Here is a 26,968-nt window from a genome sequence, read left to right as displayed (position 1 = left end):
TCATACTCTCATTCTCTCTGAATGGCACGTTACCGGTTTGACGAATGAATCAAAACTACAAGGAACGAAACCCATGAGCATTGCGGTTTCAAGTTGCTCTGCTGCATCGTTTAAACTCTAAGCATCCTTCCGCTAGACACTAAATAATCAATGGGCCATAAGTTTTTTTAAGTGAGCTGAGCTGAGGAAGACCATATAGGGAATCTATGCCTTGCGGCGACACCGCGCTAGTCACGAGTAGACATTGACGCTTCACAATTGCAGCAGCAGGGATGTCCAGCTGTCAAGCAATTCACGTCAACCAATGAAAGCGCAGCCGGTACAAACCACGGTCCCCTGAAGGTTGCTTTTCGTTGCAAGCAGGTCGGTGATTTGTAGCAATCGCACTCGTTTCCTTATGAGTTCGCGCTGCCAACGACCAGGATTACGTGACGGTATACCTTCTTCCCACTAAGGCATCGAATGTGCCTGCTATATCGAGTTCCTTGATTGTAAGGCGTGTGCAGCCCTGAGTCCATATAGTGTCCCGTAAATTGTGCTGCTTAATGATGGGCGATATTCGCGAAGCAAGGATGCTGAACACGCGATCGAAAGCTAAGAAAAAGCGAGAAGAGCAAATCAAAGAATCAAACCGAAACAAGTGCAGTGCGCCTGCACGTGTCTTTGTGCTTCATTAGTGTAGGAGGATGTAACCTTGCAGCTACTTAATTGTCGCAGAAGTGCGCCCAAGGGAAGAACGCGGTACTTTCGTGACGGCAAGCACCCGCACTTGCCCATTCTATGTTCTGTGCCGAGTGACGAAGTAGTTTTAGGAGCGAAGCTTGGCTCGGTTTCTCTGATGCACATCTGTTATTCTAGCGGAGAACAAAAGTATAAAGTTCCTCCATCGTCGCCAGCATCTTTTTTTCCGGCACTAATTGAATTAGGTGCTGATACAAGAGACACTTCTCCAATTTTGTCGAGGCCGAAGCGGAGATTTAAAATAACCTAGGGCTCTTTTTTTTTCCTCAAGAATTTTAGCGCGGTAATAACCATTGTAAGATTATCTCTGCTGCACTGTACTATTACTGATGTTACAGATTAATTCTAAGACGCTGTCAGAAAAAAAAATATTGCTTATGTGATTATTTTAAATTATGTAATGACATCTTGAACAATGTAATACTGATGGTCTCAAAAAGGCAGAACAACACAACACTGTATATAGACATGAGCTATTCTTGTTTTGTCCTTGGCTGATACTTTGCTCGGCCAGTTGGTTATTCGTATATCGCTGCCGTACTCTAGTCTTTAGTGCTTCAGGTACTTTTCCTGGCATCTTTTACTACAGAAATGTATATTCAAAGCTTTTTATTATATCCTAGAGGTCGTGAAAGAGTGCGTTTCAAATTCGCTTTCACAGAAGGCGCGCTACTGTCCGTTTTTCGGCTTTATGGCGCCTTTAAACAATGCGATTAAATTTTGTTTCAACAAAATATTGTACTAAAATGTAACCGAGCAGCTTGACGAAGGCCTAGGAGAAAGCTACATGGAATCAAGAGTGTGCCGCAAGGGCAGTTTTAAGCAACATTCACCCTTTTTTATGGAATTAAATAACAAATTGAAGCATCAAGCGAAAACCTTGAATGAAAGAAGTATGAACAACAAGATTGAAGCCCTGCGCGGAAAAGCGTACTACCGAAGCACTACACAGGAAACCGCTTTGATAAAGGCTATGACGCCCTTTGAGGCGGCCTTCACAATCCCAGCGTCGCTGACGCATTGCATCTTGGCACGATCCACTGGGTATTTCTACAATGCCATTCTAACCAAACCGGTATCGATCGGTTTGAACTGGAGCGAGTAGGCCATTCAGTATAAAATGTCGTGAAGTGGGGTAAGCCAGTGCTTCTCTTCGTCGCTGATCGGATGTACCCATCCGGTGACGCAGGGAAGGCAAGCGAGAAATCTCAACTAGTCATTACACACCGCAGACCGCCGGGACGCCGCGCGATTTCGTAACACCGTGAACGCGCGTCGCGGGCAAGGCGCGTGGCAGCTAGCTCTCGGAGAGTCAGGAAGGAGCATCGTGACGAGCGCGATCAGCTCATCGTCACGCCTACGAGTGGGCGCGTGACTGGCGCCTGCGCTCGGCAAGCATTCGCCTGCGCGATCAGACCCGTTTCCTGTTTCGCATGTAGCGTTCAGCATGGAGAAACGAAGCAGCTAATAGTGCGGTATTTTCACTCTGGTAAGGGCATTGACGAAGGGGTTAAAGGGCTCATGAATTTCACTTACGCAATAGAATTAGTCATAAGCGTCATTTAAGCTACCTCCGCGTGAAAAAGTTCGCTAAGGAAAAGTACCGGGTTGCCAAATTTGCCGCAGTTGTTAAAGGACGACGTAGAAGCTACGAACTGAGGAGGTAGAAGAATGATGTGGTTTTCTTAAAAGGTATGGGGGCGCCGCACTCGTACAAATAAAGCCAAAATAGAGTGGAATAGATGTAATTAGAACTCGCTTCATCCGAAATACCGGTTTATTTGAACTGGTGCTTTCGCCGCATCAGCATGATATGTGTTTGAAAAGACTCCCCTTAGTGCAAGACTCGCATAATTGGAACAAGTTTTCGGTCTTCAGTATGAATTTCGAGAGTCGACTATAACAAAATTGTTGTATAAAATAAAGAGATCAAAGGCTAAAGTGAGCCGACTGAAGGAGTCATTCACTCGCACACAAGATTTCACTACAAACTGCTCGTTACATCAGTACTACACCGCGTCTAGCACTGCTGTAAAGAGAAGAAAAAAAATTTCCTCAACGACCTATGACACAGCTACAGTGTTAGAGCTCGCGCACGGTCTAGTACAGGGAGCTTATTATTCCAGAAGCATCCCCTTCTGTTTACTGCCGGAATCATGTTCACAAAAGCTTTATCACTTTTTATGCTATTGAAACATGACTTCAACAACAAGTTAGCGACGCTGCGCATCAGTGTTCCTGCATTGGCCATTTCGATGGCTTGCTTTCATGTCGACGTGAAAGCAACAATGGGGACATCAGGAAAATGAAATACAGCTGCGCTCATTATGGGCACTTACGTAATAACGTTCGTCAGAACTTAACACACAACAGTTTCCGGAGTGCGGCATAGCGACCGGGACTTTCCCATCTCTTTTGTGCGTCACTTCTCCTGGATGTGGGCGTCTGTTACAAGGAAACACGGAGTCCAGCGCGATAAAAGCGGATTGCGCATGAAGGCGAAATACTGGCGAAACACTGAAGCAAATTGTAAGAAATTGCTCTGATGAAACATCCTATTAGGCGATTACTTGCGATGTTAACTATTATGACCCTTAGTTAAGCGCATCATTGTCATCCTTCCATCCTCGACCTCAGGGAAGATAAAACTGGGGGTAATACGCGACATAATTGTACAAAGGGGCTTACCAAAACTAATGCGCGATATTGAAACAAAAGACACGACCTACGCGGAGTGTATCACATGTTTGACAAAAGCTACACGTGATGCGGAAAATAGACCGTTGCAACGAATCTATCATGATGTGTAAATCTGCTAATAATAATTTGGTAGGCCACCAAGGCTCCACGGCTTAGTAGTTCTATATATGCGATGGTTCTGAGCGCCTTACGACACTGAAACTGATAAGAACTGTTGGTACACCCACAGAGAAGATTTTCGGTTGCTTCTGTAGTGCGTGTTCTTGGGGAATCACTGCACTATCGATATTATTACCGTAAAAGACAGCATTAAGGTGTGAAACAACAAAGCCGCTGCAAATTGTTGGGTCTTCAGCTTAAAGGAGACGTTTGTACAGGCCCTTTCAATGCCATTTTACGAGGTGAAAGATCCTAAACGATGTGAAAGAAAAGAAACTAAAGAATATACGTGAATTTGTAGTGAAGTGGGCAGCAAAGAGCGGTGTTTCTTTACGGAGACACCCAGAAATGTTTATCCTTGCAGAAATACACAAGTATAATAATATTTGTTTTCGTATGTATGAATACACTCTGCATGGAAGGAACTGATATGTAGCAATAATAACCTCAATGGACGCAAATTATGGTATGGTGTTCTAACATCATTTCGTGTGGCCACTGTATACAGAAACATCACAGATCTCATACTGACATGCCGTTTTCACTTTTTGGCTGTTCTCTAATGTGTCGCTTTGTTTGCACGCAGACCTCCGAGCTGTTCCAGCTTCTAGACGATGAACGAGTGAGGGGCCTGCGGGTAGGCATCTGCACCATGTCTGACTGCTCCAGAGACGACATCCAGGCCATCGCAAGCACAAGTGAGACTTGTTTATGGTTACCGCAAAAGTAGAGCGGTGGAAAACTTTTTGGCGTGCCGAAACAAATTTGTCCGGCATTCATTGCGCATAGAAAATACGAGCTTGTGATAGATCGAGACAGCCGAACGAAACTGCAGTAAATATATCTGGATAGAAACGTTTGTCATGGACGCTTCACACAAGGCTTGACTCACATTGTGAGAAAGTGCCGGTACGGAAACGTTAGCACTTCTTAAGAGGTCATGATTAGTTCGGTCGAATTTGCAGGTCGCTCCGGAAGTTACCTAAAGCTCATGCCTGTGAATGCCGCCCGTACGAGCGAATGTTGCGTTTGTACTGTGCAAAGGCGGAAACTGAATCTAACGATGAAAATCGATCATGTAGCAAGAAAGATGCTTCGAGTGAGAAATCACAAGGAAATAGGATGTGTGTTGAAAGATATCTAATTCAGAAAAAAGTATGACTCCCTCTGCTTCATGCCGCGTACTTGACTCCCTTATTTACCACTTACTAGCGTTCTCGATGAATTTTTTATGAAATACCAGATAGCAACCACTACTAACTATGCTAACGCACAAACATCTCTTTCACTGGTGCAGTCGGAGAAGGAATTGCCAAGATCACGGTGACCGACTGCGTTACCGGGGAGGCTCAGCAAATCACGACCTTCCAAATTGTACTCATGTAAGTATGCGCCCATCATTCAATTCTGGCTAATAAGCATTTTTACAGCGCTGCCCTCACCCCTGCTCGCTCACACACACGCAAAAAAAACATTGCAATGTCATGCGCACGAGGTTTTTTGCTTTCGCGGCCTGTGTCGAGCTCCACAGAAAATATTTCCTTCTACGATTCCAAAGCACCCCGGCAAGTATTTGTGGCACGGTGCTCAGGTGGCGGTGTTTAAAGAAGAAAAAAAAAATGTTAACGGGAACCGGTTCTGGGCGTTCTTCCGGCTTTCATGCCCTAATGGTCAGGGTGTAGTCGAGATCAGCGTTGATATTCAAGGCAGATGAATAAAGCTTGCGGAATAAAGCAAAGCCCCATACTTTTTATTCAATTCTCCCACTGTCCTTTCATAGATGTAGTTTCTAGATTTGTTTCATATGAAATCCGCTTGGTTGTAGGCATTACATAACATACATTAAAGGTATTACATAACGACCACATGATGGTTCAACGAATGTTTTGGTTACACCGCTAAGCACTTCTCTGTTTATAAAAGAAAACAGCCTCTACCTTACCTTGAATGCGCAATTATGGCCGACTCAATTTTTTCTGAGGCTATACAGCTACGAGTGCGAGTGCGTAGGCAGCAGCACCATGTTTACTTTCGTCTTAACATCCGACTACAACGCATAAAAAGGTTTGTCGCGTCTTGGCGACGCCGCTCCAGAATGTTCATTTTCAGCAAGTAGGGGGTACTTCTTGGGTGGTGGCAGGGAAGACATCTACTATTTTATTATATCGCATATTTCGGTATTTAGAATGCTCTTGCCCTCACATCTTGATTTGGTGGCTGTTACTTGATTCATGTATACATCCACCCAGCGTTCTCATCATTGGCCCACATCGTTCGCGGCACTGTTTTCAGCACCAGCGTTATCTAACACGCTTTCATCAGCCTCCATGCCTGAAAGGCACGTGCGCCCATTTCAAACGCGCGACAACCCCCCCCCCCCCCCCCCCCTCCCCCCACCATTTTGCGGTCTTGCATCATGAGCCGAGATGAATATACCTTGCAGTGCAATGCTATATAGTAATCTTTTAAAGTTTGGTATGCTTACGTCGACTGATCAATCATGCAGAGGATCGCTGTGTGTTGGCTACAATTGCCTTTCCTTCTAACCGCCAGTAATCTCCCTACCCTTTCCACAATGGCTTTTGTCTTTTCCTTTCAGTCCTCCCGCATGCACTTCTGCCTCTTCTGTACCTAAGGTAACGAACGCAATGTTAAGCGATCAGTAGCGTGAAGCAGCGCCCCCGAATCGTTTAGGTGTAATCTACCAAGTTGCTCCACCAACGCGTGACGATCATAGCAGCATTCAATCGGTGAAATGGTTCTGTAATAGGTGAAGCATTTAGCAACACACGCCGAAATCGTTAGTGCGCGTTGCTCGCCATGAAATCACGTCTTCCGCAGTGCTTATGAGTACTGTTTCTTTTGTTTCTTCCTCAGAGCTCTGGTAGGAGTAAATGTTCTCCTAGTGATCCTCAGCACTACGTTCGACCATTACGCCAAGAAGAAGAACATTAAGAGAAGTAAGTACCACATCGTTAACATTCGTTACGGCGACGACTATCAGCCCACTAGCGACAGGCTTCAAAGCGGTAATTTTCCTGTTACAAGTTGTCTGTCTCGTCCATATGCAGCTCCCGCCTCTCTTGCAAAGAGCATAGAATAAGCTCTGTATAATTACTTTTATTAATTTTCAACCAATTCCGTCTTTTTGCTTAGCTACATTGCTCCGAAATATTTGAATCAACCACGCTCACCTACTAAATTAGGCAGCCGAAGCGTTAGCCAAAGCATTCCCTGGTTTACTAGTCTACACATGTATTCCCAAGACGGTCACTTACCAAGCGTCTTTTTTCTGTTCTTTACCTCCCGAAACCTTGCCTCCCGCACAGCTATCGTGGTGAAAATTCTGAGCGCCTTTTCGGTGCCTCGGAATACGAACATCCTGCTCTACGTGTCGAGAAACACCCAGTCCGAAGCTTACACCTATCGTTTCCTGCACGGCCTCCGGTTTTTCAGCTTGTTCTGGATTGTCCTTGGGCATACGTCAATGGCCTTCGATCCCATCATCTGTGAGCAGCACAATTTACTACTCTTTCCTTTCTGTTGTACCAGCTAGCAGTTAACCTTAGAAAACACAAATGCGCAATTCCTTTGAGCCATGTGGTTTTTGTGAACGTGCGCTGTACGCGAATCTGGTTTTGTTATGGGATAGGAAGTACAAGCATCTTGCCCAAGTTGCAGTTCTTTAACTATGAAGCGCAGTTAATCTGGCTGTTGCTTTTCTTGTTCCTGCTGTTCGCTTGACAGTGACAGAACAACGCTGTTTTATATTCATTTTAGACGACGAAACAGATTGGTTGGCCAAGAAATGTCAGGCAGTTCTAAATATGTGACAGTTTTGGAGCAACCATGTTTTCAACAATACATGACAAATTGTTTTTCCGAAAGAGAAATATTAGTACAGCGAAGACGGTATATTTCAATTAACGAAGCAAGTGTTCCGTTTGCTTATATAGACGTAACCAGAATGCTTTTTTTTATTCATTGTTAAGTTTATACGCTTTATGAATGTTTGTCTGTTTGTTACAGCGAGATTCGCCAACGTTCTGGAAGCCACAGGAAGCTGGTTCTTCTGCACCTTTTCTACCGCCTTCCTCAGCGTTGATACCTTTTTCTTCCTCAGGTATGTCAAAGTACTGCAAATTAAAAGTGAATTTTCTACACAAACAGTAAGATCAGTGTCAACACAAATGAGTTCGAGGTTGAAAGTAAGCTAAGCATTCGCTTGAGTAGTTTCATCTGCAAAAAAGGCAAGAGAGACCTTCGAGAAAGTGTATGCTGCCATTCAGCGACCTTTTTGCTGAATGGCACTGATCGGTCGACGACTGCTGATGCAGCGTATACAGTATAGATCAATGTTCTTATGTTGTGCTTGGAATAGACAACTGAATCGACTGAGCAGGCTTTTCCGTACTTTTCAGCGGATTCCTCTTGGCTTTCAACGTGATCAAGGTCGACTTGAGCGCCTGGATAATTATTGCAGTTGCCTTGACGAGGCGAATCATCAGGTATGTGGGTCGAACTATCGTCTCTCAGATTCTTATGTATGGCACATATGCTGGTGCTTCTTTCATAGCGTAAAAATGCCCGGGAAAACTTAATTTCAATAAAAGGAACACTCGTTCTAGTAGATCTTAACTAGAGATTTGCTAAGCGGGACGGTCTTGTATCATTTTTTGTGCCATTTTTATACCTGGCATTCGCTATTTTGCATTTAATCTTATTTATTTTACTTACCACTCTTGGTTATTGCACCAACCCTGTACCTGAGCCTATGGATTGTGTCCCATAATAATGAATTCGCTGATGACACGCTGAAATTTCTGTGATAACAACTGAAAAAAAAAAGAATGAATAGGTCAGTTCTGGATTTTTTACAGTTTAGCTGTATCAAATATATATTTACGGTCGCATAGTGTATGTTCGTACTCTAGTAAAGGCCTCGCACACGAATAAAATAAGAACTCTTTAGTTTCTAGAGGGAAACAGTATTTCTGCTTAGCACAACCCTTCTTAGCAGTAATACATTTGACATGCCTATGCCGTGACGATTCACTGGTCAAGTAAACACCGAGATATTTGTATTCCCTGACGGGAAGCGAATTTAGTGTACTAAGGCTATAAACAAAATATAACCTTCGATAGTGCGTTGGCGTTTCTGTGAAACTCTGCGTTCTTCTATTTCGCGACTCGCAGGGTAATGATTCCGGTGGCTTACGTCATGCTCGCCTTCTTTCTGGCGCCACTGTTCTTCTACGGCCCGAACTCGAAGATGCTCTTCGACAGCTACTACGAAGAGGTGCACCAACGCTGGTGGCAGCTACTTCTTCAAGTGCGCAACTTTTACAGTTCCAGCGACATGGTTTGTATATTTTAGTTTTCCTTTGACTCATTCTTGAGTGCTATTATGTCTAGCAGCTTACTGGTTACAATTAATTGAATAGATAGATGTATAGTTGATCACGTTAACAACCGATAGGTGAATTACTGAACTAATTTATCCGTCTTTCCATCCATCGATTGAAGAATTGGGAGTGAACGATTGCCTAAAAACGCCTAAAAAGAACTATTTTTTATTGCCGTAAAACAAAATTCGAGTCGCCAAGCGGGCATTGGTTGGTGTACGTTTTTAAAAAGAAGCAAGCAAGCAAGGACCTTGGCAAGGACGATATTTTCGCATTGATTGGAAACTTTCGTTTGCATCTGAAAAATAGTCATGGAAATCAATGACTGGAAAAACTTGTGCTCAAGTTTTAACATTTTTGGAAGCAGATTTAATTCGGAGTAAAGTTTTCAAGTCATTATTCTATGATTTCTCACTGAAAAGTAGTGACATATCACTCACAATACTGTTTGCAACCGGAAAGAATTTACTACAAGATCAATTTCAAGGAGTTTCTCATAGTCATGACACTTATCTTTATTTTTTAAATTTTTTACAGGAATGCTTCGCCCATCTCTGGTACCTGTCTACAGATTTCCAGCTGTTTCTGGTCTGCGTTTTCGTCCTGGCTCTTCTGAGAAAGTAATTTACAGTTTGATTCAAATTTGTAGCCATAAAACCGGTTTTAGTCGCAATTTGAACGCAGTGCAGGGCAGGGCACAGCTTATGTTGAAGAACCTTTCCGCTTGTTTTATGCTTTTTCCGGAATTGCTGACAGTTGTAGCCGAATTTGGGAAGTCCACATGAATTATAATTACTTTGAATGGTTACATCGATTGCACACACTCTCATACGTTAGCAAGCTTTGGCACTACATCACTGCAGAGTAGCTCTCAGAGGAAAAACAGAAAAAAGGGCAAATCAACGGTCACAGTGCACAGCCACGATGTAACATTTAATGCAAACAGGTGTGGTGCAGTTTTGTACGCCTCGTGCAGGACTCGCTGCTTGTATAAGGAAAATGTTGACAGTTCCGAAAAGAAGAGTAGTCAGGCAGCATGCTATACTTCGAAACTGAAAAGTAATACCGTTTAAATAGTAGACAAGGTCAGCAGAAAGATGAAAGGTTTAATTGAAGTGTAACGGCAGCAGTAAAGTTCCCTTCCTAATTGCTTTTCTTTTTAGCTGTATCACATTTTCCTTTGGTCGCCCCGCCGCGGTGGTTCCGTGGTAACGACGCTCGGCTGCTGACCCGAAAGACGTGGGTTCGATCCCGGCCGCGGGGGCCAAATTTCGGTGGAAGCGAAATTCTAGAGGTCCGTGTACTGTGCGATGTCAGTGCACGTTAAAGAACTCCAGGTGGTCGAAATTTCCGGAGCCCTTCACTGCGGCGTCCCTCACAGCCTGAGTCGCTTTGGGACGTTAAACCATAATAAACCAAACCATTTTCCGTTGGTGAACAAAGCACTAACAGCCTCAGTTTCTCTATGTGGCGCAAGTTCATTAGAAAAACAACATATGAAATAAATATGGGCCACGAAGTTTCACACTAGTGAATCCTACACTGTTCTTGCAGGCGGCAGACTTGGATGATGTGGACATTCCTGGCCCTGTCGTTGTTTTGCTGCGCCTTCTCTGCCTGGCAGATGCAGACAGGAAAGTACCTGCCGGTCATCCCGTCGGTCGTCGGTGATCTCACGTGAGTGTTAAAACTATCCAACACTGAGCACGCAGAAATGGACATGGCAGCATGTTGTCCCCGTGAGAGCAATGTATTAACGTTGGGCCAATTTGCATTAGGTGATGAGGAAAGCCCGCGCTTTAATCCATTCAGAAGCATGTCATCTTAGGTCAATTACATGCACCTTTAAGCCACTTAGTACACTTCAGGCCGACCTTCCATTGCCTATACTTTCACAGACTTGTGTGCCTCTAGAACTAGGTTGCTTTAAGCGGATTTTGGGCTTCGCAACGAAGCGGTAACAATGAGCAGGAAATTTCTTTGACGAGGTAACGTTAGTGCGCAATGTGTAACTGTCAACACACAGCTGTGGATTATCAACGATCTAAGCCTTCGCTTCCGAGTTTGATTAATGGTCTTCCAAGCAAGTGTTCATTAACCTTTGTCTCTCGGTAACGTGCGCAGGACTATGGCAGACACGTTTAACGAAGTGTACATGACGCCAACGTTCCATGGTGCCAGCTACTTTCTCGGATGCGTCACTGTGCTCCTTCTCCAAAAGTACAAGAAGGCCGAAATATCGCGGGTAAGTACTAAGCACGTAACAGTGTGATTATAACCGCTCACTAATCAGCGTAGCACGCTGACGGGTCGAACATAAATCAATTTAAAGTGTTTGTTAGGGAGTATACTTAAAAAAGCTTAAATTCTTTGCCGCCTGCACTGAAGCAAGCCATAATTTGCCGCAAGAAACAATGATATAACGCACTGATTCCTTTCACCGATTTCTTTATTGCAATATAATAGACACCCTATCCTTTCATGAAATGTTCAGGCTCGGAGTTAGCCACCACATGCTACAAATGTGTCCATACTTCGTCTAGAGCCTGAAAATATTTCTATACGCATGCGATGTCAGGCAAAAATAAGTTTTTGTTCTTAGTTTTGAGTGAGATTTGCCGTGAAAGCTTAACTTACTTTCGCAGTCATGAGATTAGCCAATATAAACACAGCGCCGAGACAAGTACAGAAGTAAAATCAGAAAAAACACTGGAAGACTTGAAATAGACAAGCAAGCTTACATCTCCACGCGAATTTATGCTCACTTACGTATTTGACCTGTATGACCGTGTTGGCTTGCAGTAACAAAATTCTAGCGAACAATGCTCATTTGCAGAAGTTCTTTGCGGTATGAACTACTGTTCAGTGGCAGTACACACGAACACTACTTGTCACTGACTACACCAAATGTTTAGCTATGGGATATAAATCTAGAAATTTAACATGAATTGAGAATTGGGCATTTTTCTGTGCTTCTGAGTAGTCGGTCTGATAGCTCAAGAGCGCAACGCCTTGCTTGAATGAAACAGTTACATCATGAGCTCGAATTCTGTCAACAGGCGACGGAGATTGTGCTATGGTGCGCCAGCGCTGCCTGCGCCCTCACCTGCATTCTGGCCCGTCGGCGCTGGAACGCGGGCATGGTAAACCCGGGCGCATGGGAGGACGTGGCATTCGCCTTCTTCGACCGGCTGCTCTGGTCGGGATTCCTTTGCTGGCTCGTCATCGCCTGTGCTAGAGGTCGAGGAGGTGAGTTACCCTATTCCCCTCAACCCTTACAAATTTTTTTTAGACAGTCTATAGACTGCCCACAGATTTCTGTCTATAAAGTCTATAGGCTCTTTATAGTCAAATCCTAGAGAATAGTGTATAAGCAATACAAATGCTATAGACAATCTGTAAACAATCTATAAATTTATGGCCATACACTTTTAATAGGCTTTTGTCTATAGACAGTCTATAGACCAAGAATAGACAAAAAGGAATATCTATGGGAAGGCAATAGAGTCTATAAGAAGTTTGCAGACTTCTGCAGACCATTCTTATGAGGGAAAGCCGTGTAGGGCTAAGCACCTGTGACTCCGCTACTGCAAAGCCACTTGATGCGGCGATTTTCATGCAGTATCGGCTGAAGAAGCCTACAGAACACATGTTTTCGAGGAAAAAAAAAATTGTAGCCTTGGCTCAATAGACAACCTATTCGCCTGGTGCTGTTGACAGTCGATGAAATATTATAATAAGGGAGCAATTTATTATTCGCATTCACCCAATATACCTGAAATTTCACGCAATCGCCGTATGTGACTGCGTGGAAATATTTTTTCCTGCACATTTTCATACCGTAAACTTTTGTTATTTGCAATACATACTTCCACCCCTCCAGATGATTATTATTGTGAGCGCTGATTTCGCCACTGTACTGCTTGAAATCAATTTCATGTCACTGCTTCCGCTTCACAAGTCCTGTACGTGGTTATCCGCACGCTCCATATTCGCCTCAGGGGACTTCAGTGCTACCATACTAAAAGCGCAAGACTGTCAAAGATGATAACTCGAGTTAAAAATATTTCGCAGAGATGTGTTTGCCTGAAGCACGCAACTCTTAAAGCGAGTTCTTCTTTCAAATGCCACAGGCTTCATCGGAAAATTCCTCTCATGGGGTGCGTTCGTGCCACTCAGCCGGCTGTCGTTCGGCGTATACTTGGTGCACCTTCCCTACTTCGTCGTCATGTGCTTCGTCTCCAGGGAGAGGATCTACTACTCTATGCTCGGAGTGGTGAGTTGCAATGAGAGCATTCCTCGGCCTGCAAGGGCCCATTTATATTCTCTACGCGCAGTCATCTGTAGAACAGCCTTGCTTTACCACAAGTACACATTTAAACTTCCCTCGCATGTTCTTTGTGTGGCATCCACGCGCCCAATATCATTGTGTGCTTCCAATATAAATGTTCGGCACGACAGACGTGCAGCATAAGACGTAAAGAAAAAACGAAACCCGGGGCTTTGCCTGAAAAGCTTCGTGGTTGGGTGTTCTGGCTGACGGCTTTAAAGAGGTGTCCACAATCAAGAAGAAAAAATTGCCCCTCGTTCTTTGTTACGCTGTATGCCATGTCGTCTGCCGTATTGAACATAAGTGCAGTCATTTGCCAGCAGAGATAGGCATTGAACTAAACAAGGTGCTGGGACAGTGAGAAAGCTGATTTCAGTTGATGGCAGTGATTTTATCCTTCTTGCGACTGTTCGTGCACAGCAAAGTTTACGCTCATGGTTTTTTTAAGCATGTTTACATCACTTTCACCGTTGCAAACCAATGCCTCCCCTTAAGTAATGCCTTCAGGCCTTTAAGGAAACAATAAATGAAATTAAATTAAAAGCTCATGAAGAATAACAGGCGCTCAAGAATAGTGCACAAGAAGGCGTGTCTATAGATACAAGTCTGGTCAATGTGCTGTCAGATATACCTTGTCTTGGAGGGCTGAACAAAAACAGAACGTTGCTACTACCGTTCCCTCGCGATGAGAAAACTTGCGCGATAAATCCGATCTTTCCCCTCGCAGGTATCGACGACATTCTCCATCTTCGTGTGGAGCTGCTTGATGAGCTTCGTCTTGTTCATCATGTGCGAGTGCCCGACGGGAGTCATCGAGAAAACCTTCCTGGCCTTCGACGGACTGGAGAAGACCGTTCATGGGCGCCGTCTGTCAAAGGACGGTGCCGCTGCTGGCGGCGTCGGCTGGCCCTACACCAACGGAAGGAAGCCGTACCCAGTCGTGCCGACGGTCGTCGTGGGACAAGAACCGCCCTCTTCGCCGCAGCCAGTCAACGGTTGTGTTCCTCAAGAGGTCAATCAACAATCGTGCCGGTTGTGAGCCACTAGGACTTAATCGCACCTCATCACCCTTCACCGACACTAACTGTTTCCATTCATATTGGTGGTCGAGGAATGTGAGGAGTCGACTGCTGTTCGCGGCCGTTCCTTCCTGCGTGAGCACGTTTACGGCATCCGTGAACTTCATGCAGTCCGTCAGTTTCATGGCGGCGCTTTACATTGCAGTGCGGTGCGTTGTGGTGTGAGTGCATTGCGTACGTGAGCGCGGATGTGTGGAACTCAAAGCCAAAGAATGGCCGGTGATTGGCCCTGAAGTGGCTCACATGGAAAGTGAGATTACACTGGCCTCTGCTGAATGTATGAGAAGTCGCAGCTTAGTGCACCGCGTTCAGTGATGCACTGCTGTGCGGTATTAACATGCAAAGCAAGCCCTCTCAGTTGAATGCTCCGATGAAAACAGGTGCCACCATGCCTCCATATTTCGAGAAAACTGAAGCGATGTTTCTTTATGAGTTGAGGCAGCGAGAATAGCCTAGTGGAGGTTGTGCGCGTAATTGAAAGCCCATTGTGGTCGACGTACTGCGGAAAATGCGTTTTTCGCGGCCGGCTATGTATTGTGCGTGTCTGTGAAATTTTTGTGTGAATGGAGAACGGATTTCAAGAACGTGAGGAAGAATGCATGCGATGCCGATTCATGTAGTGGCACATTTATGCCTCGGTTTGTTGCGCGAGGATGGGTTTTGCCATCGGGACGCAGAAGACAATGCAGAGTTGTTTGGTGTGTATAATATTTAAGGTATTTATGTCGGTCTTTACCAGTCGGTACGAAAGCGGGTAATAATACCCCCGGAGCGAAAGTGCATTCGGGTGCCATGTGATGCTTGTCTTCAATATTGTTAACTTCGAGCCGATCCGCATTTTTCTTATTCAGACTATTCATTACTAGTATAGCGTGTGAAGCTATTCTTGCTAAATGATGTTTCAACTAATGAAAGTAATACGAAGCAACAGCCGCTGGAAATGAATTTTTATACTTTTATATAATTTAAGAAAGAACTTCACATACTAGCTTGCATTCTAAAGCAATTAAGAGCAGACACATGCGTGCAATTCCTGCAATTATGTTCACAGATTTTTGTTTTTATGGACACCAGTTCATGTAACTGAGTGCTCTTCATGTGCATGTAAGATGTTTTCATTATATGAAATATATAGTTGCCGCTAAATTTACTGGTGTAACAAACTGCAAAAATTTCTTAAACTTAAATCCTACGCAGCTGGCAAGTAGTGGCTGTTTGTTTTATAACTGCAGTTCGTAACGATTACACTTTCAGTATGGAAGGTGCGTGTTAAGCTGGAAGCGTAAATCGCGACCACCTGCAAAATGGTGATACGTTCAGGACTACAGAGAATACAAATTTGTCTACGTAAGCTTGGAAAACAGACCTGTGAATGATAAAATACGTCATTACAAAGGACTGGTATGCTGTAATTTTGTCTATTTTCTGTGCTTACCCTAGTAGTAAACCGGAAAAGGATATTAGAAAGCTTTTTACACGTCGGACTCATTCGCTTGGTGATATCTGTTGACTGTCAGCAATCTTGAAACAGTAGGAACCAAGACTAGATACTTTAATCGATTGTGACCAGGCATAGTGGCCAGAATCTAATTTAAGATTGAAGTATTTCCAGTAATTTGTATGAAATTTTGCAGCTGATATAACGTCCACACGTAACATCGTATGGCTTCGAAGCGTGTTGTTGAGGACGAATACAGCAACCTTGTTACTGTTCTGTCGTTTGTCGTTACTTGTCTTGCACAATAACTTTTACCGCTGAATTACATCTAAGATGTCATGTAAGTGACAAAGCGGCCATATCCAAGAAGCCTTCATAAGCAAGAGAACACTTGGATCGCTCCTCGCGTGTCACTCTCCTTCTTCTGTGTATCAGGCTGCTCTTCGTTTGCTTGTCGGATTTTGATGTACTTAAATCAGAAAAAAAATCAATTAAAATGCTGGCATTTGACTTGTTCAGAGGCGAAAGTGATGTAAAATGAACACATTTTTTTAAAGTATATAGAAAGGAGGGAGACGGAATGTAAGTCAAATGCGAAATGCGTACAGGGTATTCACAGCAAGCTTAGTTACCATTTGCAGTTAACATCTATCACCCTCAGTGAGCGTACTTCTGATAATAACTTTGCATATGGGTGGTGACTGACACTCAAGTTCTGAATGTGTTCCGAATATTTACTAGTCCCAGAATGAAAACAATGCATATCGAAACACCCCACTTCGTGGAATTTCATTCCATATCGTTTGTTGAAAACGTATGTATTATTTCAAGTGCGAAGCGATACATCGTCGCTTTTATAAGAGGTGTTGTGCTTGTCGCGGTCACCTTTTTTTAGGATGCAAAATTAGAAACAAATTTTTGGTTTCCAACATCTACGCCAACATGCTGCACATGAGTTTTTTTCTTCAGCTTTGTACATAGCTTTTGCTCCAACTTCTCAGTGAAATAAACTTGTATATATTACTGATCTTTATTTTTGTCACTACCACCCTGGACAAAGTGCAAGTACAGCCCACCAAATCTTTAGCTGGCGTGCGCGACGGTCGCTTTTTCGGCGCTCCTGCGCTTTGTGACGAAGCAAACTTGGGAAAAGCTCAATATTAAGTAGGGGTTTAGTGAGCCTGTGCTTAAATTTGATATCTTAACAAGTATGCGCCATCGTAAGCTGCAGAAGTACAGAAAACACGGTCATCACGCACGCCAGCTAAAGATTTGGCCGGCTGTACATGGTCAGAGCACCTTGGATGCTCCATACAATCACTGACATTGCTTTCACCGTCGCATAATAATCCCTACGATCAGCCAGCTCGGAAGACAGTTTTTTTCAAGCAGAATAAAGCTTGCGAATCAGTTATGTATTCATTCAAACATTAACAACTGCCTCTTTACCTTTACATTTTGAAATCACCTAAAGGTAGTCTGAGAAGCACAACATTGCATGAAGGGACCATAGCATGTTAGTAAAACCGCCTTATCAACCGAAGATCACTTTCGGCATCGACTGATATTAGGTGCCTATGCTAGCAAGCGGTTAAACTCCTCGAGACGACACACGCTACTTCTACTCAGCGAAGGCTGAACGTGATATTGGGGATGCATGCAAGCGCTGCATCCTCGATATTATCTTCAGGCGCCGCTAAGCAGCCGCACGTGCAGCGCTATTATTTCACCGCCCATAAAACCTTTCATTCAGTAGCTCTTCTACGCCGACATTCCATCTGTACCCTTTGCGGGGACTAGCACGTCACCCCTCCTCCCTCTTGCTCTTACCCTTCCAGTGCATTGCCCAACCTTCGTACTCCACATGACTATGGAGCTCTCTACATGCCACAACGCCGATAAATCACTAAGCAGCCACATAAAAATCTGCTGAGTGGACTTGTTTACATGCTCCTATGAAAATAAGCAGAAAAACAAACACATGAAATTTGCTTTGTGAACAAAAGAGGACTAATGAAGAGATAAATGCAAAGTACTTTTTTGACAAAGATGGATGCAGCAAGTGACCGTGACAATTAGAAGAGCCGAGAATAAGTAAATGAATATTCAAGATGAGTAAATATTATTTCGGCATTTAAGAAGTTTGTACCACAAGGGATAATTAGGAACCGTTAAAACTGCGACCAGCCCAGCAAAGAACTATTTGAAATGAAAATATATATAACTTATAAGATGTCTGTAGATATGACTAGAAACATACCAGTAATCAGTAGATACAGTGTCCCAGCATGCGAAAGCGCGTGTATTGATCGGGCGCAAGCCCCACTCAAACATACCTAAAACAACTGAACCAAGAAGAAATAAGCACCCGATGAGAACAGATTGCACAGTTATCGCAAAACAGCTAAACTAAATTTGAAAGAATGACAAGGTACAAATATTTAATAATGCAAAAAAAAAAACACTTTGGGAACGTAACTTTATAGATAAATGAGGGGGCATTGGGTAAGTTGTTCACCCCCGAACGTTCCGCCAGATCGGAAGCTGAGCTTGTTTATCAGATTGAGGCAAGTCCGGACAGTTCCAGAAGCAAGCAAGGAGGCCAGTTCGATGAAAAGATTGGAAGTTACGGTATGCAAGTGCAGTATAGTGTGGGCTAGAAAAAAACGAGAGGTTTGGAAAATTGCTCCGTTATTAAATTTCCCAAAAAGGAAAAAAAGAAACCTAAATAGGTTTGGTTTATGGGGTTTAACGTCCCAAAGCGACTAAGGCTATGAGAGACGCCGTAGTGGAGGGCTCCGGAAATTTCGACCACCTGGGGTTCTTTAACGTGCACTGACATCGCACAGTACACGGACCTCTAGAATTTCTCCTTCAAAGAAATTCTGAAACCTAAATAGATACAGATAGATACAAGAAAGGATAAATGCTGTACATGGTCGTAATACACTTTCCTACCACCAGGTAAAGTTTTCGGTCAACAAGTTTAATGTGGCAGTTAATTGATGACGATCGTCGTCATGTGGAAGCCATGATTTTGGAAGATCGTTTGTGCTACAGCTCATGAATTAGGTATTTCAGCAGGTGCGGCTTCCAGAATCATTCATCATGTGTTGATATCAAAGGTCTGCACCCGGGGTCTGCCACGAATGTTAATGCCTGATTAGAAAGCATCATGTCGCCTGCAATATAGCCAGGATAATTTAGACATGCTTATAAAAAATCCAGGAGACTTCTGTTCCCGAAATTTTATGAGTGACAAAAATGAGTCCACTACCACGATCCGCAGTCTAAACAAAAGTCCATAAATGTAAACAGAAAGACCATTAACTGAACTGAACTGAACTTCGTGTGCAAATGTCAGCTGGATAGATTATGGGAACAAGTCTTTAGGACACAGACGGCGTTTCAATACAAGAATTCACGCCACACTAGGAGATGACAGGAGATCAATAACAGAGTCATTACGTGAGCAATCAAAGCGAAATGCCGTAGAAAATAGTTGACAAGCGTGTTGTTGCTGCAGGAAAACGAGCAAACTCATCACTCTCGCAAATCACGATCTGCAGTTTGAGAATGCAACTCCATGGAGCTTAACTATTCAACCTGCAGTTCAGACCTGGGTCCCGAGGATGACTTTTTTTCATAACCTGAACAACATTTTTGCACGCGAAAAAATTTACCGATGAAACTTCATTAAAGCGGCGGCAACAAGCGTCCTGCAGTAGCAAGAAGTCTCCGTCAGTTGCGAAGGAAACCACAGGAAGCATAGCGGAATTAGTGTATCGATGTCACTGATATGCAGCAAGTTCAATTTGCTGCTAAAATTTTTTTTTGGTACTGAGGTCGACAACTGAACAGCTCTCATTTCAACCAAATTAGCAACTACCAGATGTACAAGCGGTGGAGGCATTTGGTGAACGCATTAACTGAATCGGAGTGTGCACTGAGCAAGAAAAAAAAAGGAAATCATATTTTTTTGATTTTCCGAGTCTGATCGTTTCTTTTATATCTATGTTAAAAGATCATTTATTTTATGTCGATGAGTTTTGTCAGTTCGTTTTCAAAGATAACTCTGCAAGGTCTGATAACGTAGACGTCCCAATCCAATTCTAGATACTAAGCAGTTCTTGACAGGTTTCAAAGTAGCTCCCACCCTTTTCAAGACGCCACAGACCGAGGCGTCCTCAGAAATATTCGCAGGTTGGGTGAAAAGGTTATGCGTGAAAATGAACGCCTACTGAGTGATAAATGTGACGATGTGCAATGTCGACGTACTGAAAGTGCGCTCTGAGAGAGTCATATGAGGCTGTGAGCTTCGCCACCGAAACATTGAGCTCATTCGTAAGACTCTTAACCAAGCGCGGAGTCCGCATGACGGTCACTGCGCCTCCCACCCTCCTCCCCTCTACTCTGAGGCAGCAGCACCCCCTTGAGCTCAGCACCCAGTGCGGACCGCACCCCTGCACTAACCTAGTGACGACATTATTGCACTCTACTTCACTGATTTCCTTTCCTTTCAGACACACAGCAACCAGCTTCGCCAGTAACATCCTGAAATATGCTCTACGTTTCTCACAGCCTTTAGAACTTGAAAACGGTAAAGATATTTTCGCAGTATGAGAATTAGCCGCACTGTTGAGAGACGAAAAGGGTTACAGTTCCCTGCAGAGAAAAGGAATTAAAACTAGGCAGATTTTATATACAACTTGCGTTGCGTATCTAAAAGTTCGGTCCACAAACATTTCGTGAGGAAATTGGCTGTGCACTCAACATACACATGTGCGATGAGCGTTCACTGAATAAAGGTGAAAACAATCGCAGTAAAGACTTAGCTGACAACTTTCAAAGCGTTAGACATTACAGGATGACGGGAACGGCTGCGTTGTGAAAGTCAGTCGGCAACGTTGAAATATACATGTAGGCGCGATCCGCGCCGAGAAAGAATTAAACTAGGGTACAACGTTCAACTGGCGAGAGCGACTGTCAACTAGCAAAGCTTAAGGCATACTTATAAAGCGTAAGACGCGCGTAAGTGTCAGCCTCTCAACTTCAAGGTTAAAGCCTCTGGCCAGGGGGGCTGTTCGGCCAATTCTCATCCGTTACTTAACCAAATGAAATTTGTGAAACTACACGATCTAGTCTATAGCTGAATCATTTCTTATTTTGACATGCTAGGCAATCTTCTAAACACAATATGAACACTATCTCCGTGCTATCCTTAAGAGTTAGACCATGTAACTACGACGTGATTAAGTTACCAAAAAAATACGTAAAAAATTTTAAAGAAAGTAAAAAGAAAATTACAGTTTCAAAGAAAGCCGGCATCACTTGAATTCCGGTAAAGAACAGAGCTTCATGGGGTTCATCGGTGTTCCCGGAGAACACTCAAAGGCTTCTGCGAACTCGGGTAAGTACTGGAAGCTCATGTCGCACAGTCCATCTGAGTTTCCAACGTAGCTGCCTTCGCATTTCAAGTAGCAGGACGCGATAAAGAGGAGCTGTGTGCCTTCATATCCTTTCAGTTCCTCGAGCCGGTCGTAAACCTGTTTTGCTCCTTTCACGTAACTGCTAATCACAGCTCTTCCGGTGATTATTTCAGCCATGGAATTATCGTGATTAGGGCCACGTGAGAAGGCTCCTGCCTTGACGCAGTCGAGCAGGGCCTTAACGTACTTGCTCTTGGACTCGTCCTGCTGGTAGGCTCCGAGGAAAAGCCGACCCAGAGCCAGTGCAACAAGGAAACCGAGGCCACCGAAGTTGAGCATGTTGGCGAGGTCAGCGTCGTAGTGCAGGAAGGACATCGAGTAAGGAACCACTTGGAAGTCCTCCCTCAGCCGAAGCGCAGCGAACTGTAGCGACACCATGGCGCTTATGATGTCCGCATCCCAGTCGTCCCATTCGGATACCAGGACCGACTTGCGCCAATTCTCCACTAACGATTCGGTCATGTGAAGGGAAGTAAACGGCTCTGAAGCGTTGGCATTGTGGCTCCTGCTGTGTTCATTGCTGCCACGAAACGCGCCAAAGTTTCTCTCAAGCGAGCTCCAATTCGCGACGACGGCGATACTGTTGCTGTAATGAATCCACGACGATAGAAGTTGGCGCACGCTCTCGCGGATCTTCAGAGTGAGCTGCTCAGCACCGTGTATAGTGTATTCGGGCAGTAGATCACTCGCGTACTTGGTGAAGAGTGCGTGCCTTGAGAACTTGTAGGCCCTGCTCAAACAGAAAGCACCGTGGCGAACAGATACCTGAACTGGAGGTCCTCCGTATAGCTTGAGGATCAGATCTCGGTTCGAGTACAGTGCTGCCACCTGCACCATGCCCCAGGAGACCAGCCAGTAGAGGTTCACCTCGCCGAGCAAGTGCCAAAGTTCGACGAAGGCTTTCAGGTATTCCGACGTTAGCACACGCAAGGAAAAGTTGCCGGTTACGTTGAATCCAAGTTCGTCGAAAACGCGAAGCCAGGAGCTTTCAGCAAGACTAGGAATCCTAAGTTTATCGAGCCAACTCAGAGATTGGTCCGCGGGTGTCTTCTCAAAACCATAGCTCTTTAACAAGCTACTTATACCGTGTGCCTCCAGGGACTTAGTTTGCTTGAAGCTGACTCCTTCACCTGCGTTCTCGTTGTCTGCATTTGCGAAGGCCTTTTTGAACACGTTGAAGTAGTCTTCTTTCTCTCGAGCAGATTTCTGCATCATGTACCGCGCTGATAGCTGCGGGAACGATGCGCCTTCATCGACAATAACCATATCGCGACCTTCAGCCCGTGACAAAACTACGCGCAAGAAGACGTCCCAGCCTAGTCTAAGGCTTGAGTACAATAGCACGTGCAATACGTCGATGTTTACGGGACGGTGCGGCCACATGACGCCAGCTTCTGCCAAGGCTCTTTTCACTGCGGGAAGTTCGTCCCGTCTGCCCTGGAGGACGTCGTCGCAACTCTTGTAAACGGCAGCGGCTCTTTGAACGTCGTTCTGCTCGGTCCTGGGAATATCGATATGACGTACTAGGCGCCCGACTCGGTCCAGTGTCTGCCATATAAGGTCGTGTTGCACCGAGAGCACATTGTCTCGCTGCCAGCCATCGCAGACAAAGTGGGTGAAGCTGTGGCACGGATTCACGGACGTGTTCAGTGAGGACGCCAGGCGGCGGCCGTACTCACGACACTCGTGCGTCTGGCATGGAACACCACTGGGGTCTGGCAACGCTACCTTAGCCAGAATAAGGGATAGAAGGACGATAGCGATGGGGACAGTTGCGATGAATGCCATGGCCAGAGGTCTTAATAATCCAGTCTTCATGTCGGTGACCTGCATTGGAGAAGATCCTCAGTGCACCGTCACCTCTTTTTTTTTTTTGTGGGCATCATATGCTATGGAAATGTGCAGAAACCACATAAAGCACCATCACAATCAACTTTTTATGTGAAGTTTTACAGCGATGGAAGACAAATGCTGTCGGCAGGTTTAACAGAAGCGGACTGATCACTCTGTTTTAACATTAAGATTGAAGAAGTGCCTCCAATGGTTGGGGGAATCATCTATGTTGTTTCAGTGTCACTACAAAAACTGGTATTTCGGCTACTCGAAATGTTAGCGGTTGGCTGTGGGAGCCGAGGAAGAGAAAGGACCTTTCTAGATATGGTTTCGACGACGATGCTAAGAATAATGATTCTATGCGTATAGAGAGACATGACGTATAATATTCAGGTGCGGGTACACTATGGAAGTAGATTTCTCAGAAGGTATACAACCATACGCAGTAAGCCGTCGGCATATACGCGCGCACTATAAGATGAAGAAAAAAAAGAAGCCTTTCGAGTGTCTGTCGCTGACAATGAGGGGTGGTAGTGGCACCTGTCAAGCAATCTCTCACTCCCCCCCCCCCCCCTCCCCCGAAAAAAAAAGCGCTCCCACTTCCAGACCTATTCGGATTACGAGTGCACAGACTGCATATCTCTTAGAGCTCTCTATTCCTGCGCTAAGGTACGTCGTGAATAAAAAGCGATCTGCACAGAAGCGATCTGCACATGGGTAGGAGGAAAGCATTACACCTGCTATACTGCCCTAGCTTTTACCACGCCAATGGCGGAACCAATACTGTTTAATAAAGAGAACGTGCACCATGAAGCCATAGATGGAAAATATGCGAAGCTCAGGGCTATACGGGCGGAAAAGAAAAACAAAGTGGTCTACGGCCTCTTTGAGTCTTCGACGTAGCCTTAAATGTCCACACTTCAAAGCAACGCCTCGGTGCCTATTTGTTGTTACTGTGGCTGGTGTAACTGAGTGATCTCGCATTTACTTTGTGGACAGTGACGCTGTCCAGGCGAACTTGGCAGCGGGTGCTCTCGATCTTGTGTGGCTGCATGATCTAATTTAACTTGGGTCTTTTTGACCTTGGAGTGGACGTCGCCTTTACAGGTGGGTGCTAAAGCTATGGCAGTAACCTCTGTCAAGGATTTAATTGCAGCCGGGAAGGTTGGATCATGCCTAGAAAAATTCAATCAATCAATCAATCAATCAATCAATCAATCAATCAATCAATCAATCAATCAATCAATCAATCAATCAATCAATCAATCAATCAATCAATCAATCAATCAATCAATCAATCAATCAATCAATCAATCAATCAATCAATCAATCAATCAATCAATCAATCAATCAATCAATCAATCAATCAATCAATCAATCAATTTCTTGTGGGAAAGACGACGCACACTCCTGTTCTCTTTTCCAAGAAGCTAATCCTTGTGAGGTATATTTAATATGTATAGGGTCGACCATTCTGCGTTAGCTCTACTCCTCAAGGCAATTCTGTTCTTTCCGCCTAATATTAATCGTATTCTGCGTCAGCAAAGGCCTTGCGCCAGCCAAAGGAACCATGTGTGCAGGTTAGAAGGCACTTGCCTTCCGTTCTGTATGTGTGTGTGTCTCTCTCTCTAGAGGCCAGAATTATTTTCTTATTCTTATGATTTTACGCTATGAACGGGAGCGAGGAATCTGAGAGTTCTTCTGCATGATATCATTTTCGCGACAATAGTGGAGAAAATTCGGACGAGAACGGCGTGCTTACTTCGGCAGTGCTGGGATGAACTTGTATGTGGTCCAGGACTTGGGCTTCGGTGATGGTGCCGAGTGACACGGAAACTATGCATTCGGGAAATGTTGCGGCTGACTCCGGTAGCTGAACGGAGTCGGTTCTGTCTTTGTGTTGGGAAAACAGAGCTCGACACTCATGCACGTGCGGAGGTGTTAAAGGCGTCGAGGTCTGCTCGAGCTCATGGGCAACGTCTTTCCCAGGCAGTGCTGTTTCCGGCAACAAAGTAGGCATCTTTGGGGGCTCAAGGTCGGGCGCTGAAGTAATGGTCTGCTGTACCAAGGCACCTGGCGGAAACAAAGGAAGCGAGCTTATTTTACGGCGTTGGCTTTTCTTAGCTCTTTCTTCACGCGGGCATCGACGCTTAAAAATGCACCTCTGACATACGATCCCCGTCCTCCCTAAAACAAGAGCGATTTTCTGTCAACTGTACTATGTCTCCATTTCTCGCGATTTTAGGCGAACTATTGCTAGATCATTCGGGTTACAATCTCGCCACAGTTATGAATTTTTTTTTTGCTATCTTAATTTCTTTTTACAGCACAGTGGTTTGCGAGGTGTAGCAGATCACACGAGCACGGATCTGTCATGTTACTCTTACTACGCTCCTCACTGGTTTTAAGAATCATGACATCACCCCGAGGCCACTCCGAATATGACTGGGTCTCAGAATTCTTGACGTCATCTCCAGCAAACCATGTGCACAGGTCATGTGTTTTACACTAAGTTGCTCACAGGCTCTGAGAATCATGACATCATCACTCTTGTGACCCCTCTGAAGATTCTGATTGTGTACCGGAATTCTTGACGCCGTCACCAACGGTAAACAAGACGGCCTTCGCCATTGCCTCTAAAGGCTTACAGAAGGTACCTGCCTTAAAATGCAATCCCTACGACGAAACATCTCGAGCTGCATAGACTTCCGGTTGAAAACTAAAGTTATGGTTACATAGGGTGCATAAGCGTTCATTTCAGAGACCACACGGCAGCCTTCGTAACTTGTGTTGTTTGGTCTTCCTTGTTCGTTGTCCTGAGTGCGCTATATATTTTTCCATGATGCTATGCCAACTAGCTCAGATGTCGATTCTATTTCTGTAAAAGTTTTGAAAAGATATCGAAAATATTAGCGGAAGTTTTGTGCAGTATCTGAATAAAGCTTCTTGAAGTATTCAATAAGATTGAAGTAGATGATTAATATGTGGTAATCAGCCGTAATTGCTGCGCACTAATAACGCAGTACGTAGGATCGTAATCGTTCAGGAAGATTTTTTTTTGTGTGTGTGCGAATAAGATTGCGGTTCGCCCGTGATAAATTTTGTTCAGAGTGATGTTTAAGGCCGGAATCACCATCCATGTTGGACGAGGGCCTATTGTTGTAGGGAAAAGGGGCCGTGCATCATGCCTGAATGCAAATAAATGCGATCGTGGCATCACTCTATGGGCTATGGGAAGGAAGTATAATTTTGACCATATTCAGTTCGCAAAAATCTCAACACAGTGCAATTTTATCAGTATACACCTTTATCCAAATGTAGCCGCAGTAACTGAGATCGAACATGCAAACTATTGGTCAGCAGCGGCACGCCATAACCACTGAGCCATATCGACAGGTACGACAACTGTATCTAGGTTTCCTTAAAATTCAACAACTACCGCGATCTGTTGGACGCCAATAGCGAATTCCGCGTAAGTGAAAGGGGATATTTTGAGCTTCTAATTTTAGAAAACTAGAGTGTCCCGAGCGATTCTGCTTGAACATGTTTATTATAATCGCGGACGAGTCCTCGCTACGAAGTCTGACATATGTTTCCTGCCCTCGCACCATTTATTTCCGACGGTCAAAGAAAAATCAACGGGATGTACCGAACATTCGAAATTCCCGCGTTGATTTTCATGTTCAGCGCCTCGTGTCACGTGGTGGGAGCCGTGCCAACTAGAAGCGTTTGTCCAAATTTACAGGGCTTGAGTCGGTATGAAATTGGTTAAATACTATCAGCTTGGACATAGC

General features: G+C 44.5%; 2 protein-coding genes across 2 annotated transcripts in view; one reads left to right on the top strand and one right to left on the bottom strand.

Annotated features, from left to right (window-relative positions):
- LOC149340287 (nose resistant to fluoxetine protein 6-like) overlaps positions 1 to 16,880 on the top strand; it is a 31,763-nt gene extending 14,883 nt beyond the window's left edge. Inside the window, exons 3-15 of the mRNA XM_089549033.1 lie at positions 4,187 to 4,298; positions 4,898 to 4,982; positions 6,478 to 6,560; positions 6,930 to 7,109; positions 7,630 to 7,723; positions 8,022 to 8,108; positions 8,797 to 8,962; positions 9,543 to 9,625; positions 10,560 to 10,682; positions 11,130 to 11,250; positions 12,065 to 12,254; positions 13,139 to 13,281; positions 14,063 to 16,880. Coding sequence (XP_089405159.1) covers positions 4,187 to 4,298; positions 4,898 to 4,982; positions 6,478 to 6,560; positions 6,930 to 7,109; positions 7,630 to 7,723; positions 8,022 to 8,108; positions 8,797 to 8,962; positions 9,543 to 9,625; positions 10,560 to 10,682; positions 11,130 to 11,250; positions 12,065 to 12,254; positions 13,139 to 13,281; positions 14,063 to 14,374 — 1,779 coding nt within the window. The 3' untranslated portion in view covers positions 14,375 to 16,880. The remainder of the gene's footprint in view (positions 1 to 4,186; positions 4,299 to 4,897; positions 4,983 to 6,477; positions 6,561 to 6,929; positions 7,110 to 7,629; positions 7,724 to 8,021; positions 8,109 to 8,796; positions 8,963 to 9,542; positions 9,626 to 10,559; positions 10,683 to 11,129; positions 11,251 to 12,064; positions 12,255 to 13,138; positions 13,282 to 14,062) is intronic.
- A 4,299-nt stretch (positions 16,881 to 21,179) lies between these two features.
- On the bottom strand, positions 21,180 to 23,159 carry LOC149340286 (uncharacterized). The gene has a single exon (XM_089551097.1). The coding sequence runs from the start codon at positions 23,157 to 23,159 to the stop codon at positions 21,180 to 21,182; it is 1,980 nt and encodes a 659-aa protein (XP_089407223.1).
- Positions 23,160 to 26,968: the final 3,809 nt, after the last annotated feature.

Source organism: Amblyomma mixtum, chromosome 6 (genome assembly GCF_055824585.1).
Source record: "Amblyomma mixtum isolate Tamu chromosome 6, ASM5582458v1, whole genome shotgun sequence".
Classification (NCBI taxonomy): Eukaryota; Metazoa; Arthropoda; class Arachnida; order Ixodida; family Ixodidae; genus Amblyomma; species Amblyomma mixtum.
The sequence above is the reverse complement of the archived record's forward strand: the minus strand, read 5'-3'. Positions and strand labels throughout refer to the sequence as shown.

What these genes read in the sequence shown, in the direction of transcription:
- LOC149340286 (XM_089551097.1), bottom strand. Translation starts at nt 23,159, where the DNA reads ATGAAGACTGGATTATTAAGACCTCTGGCCATGGCATTCATCGCAACT.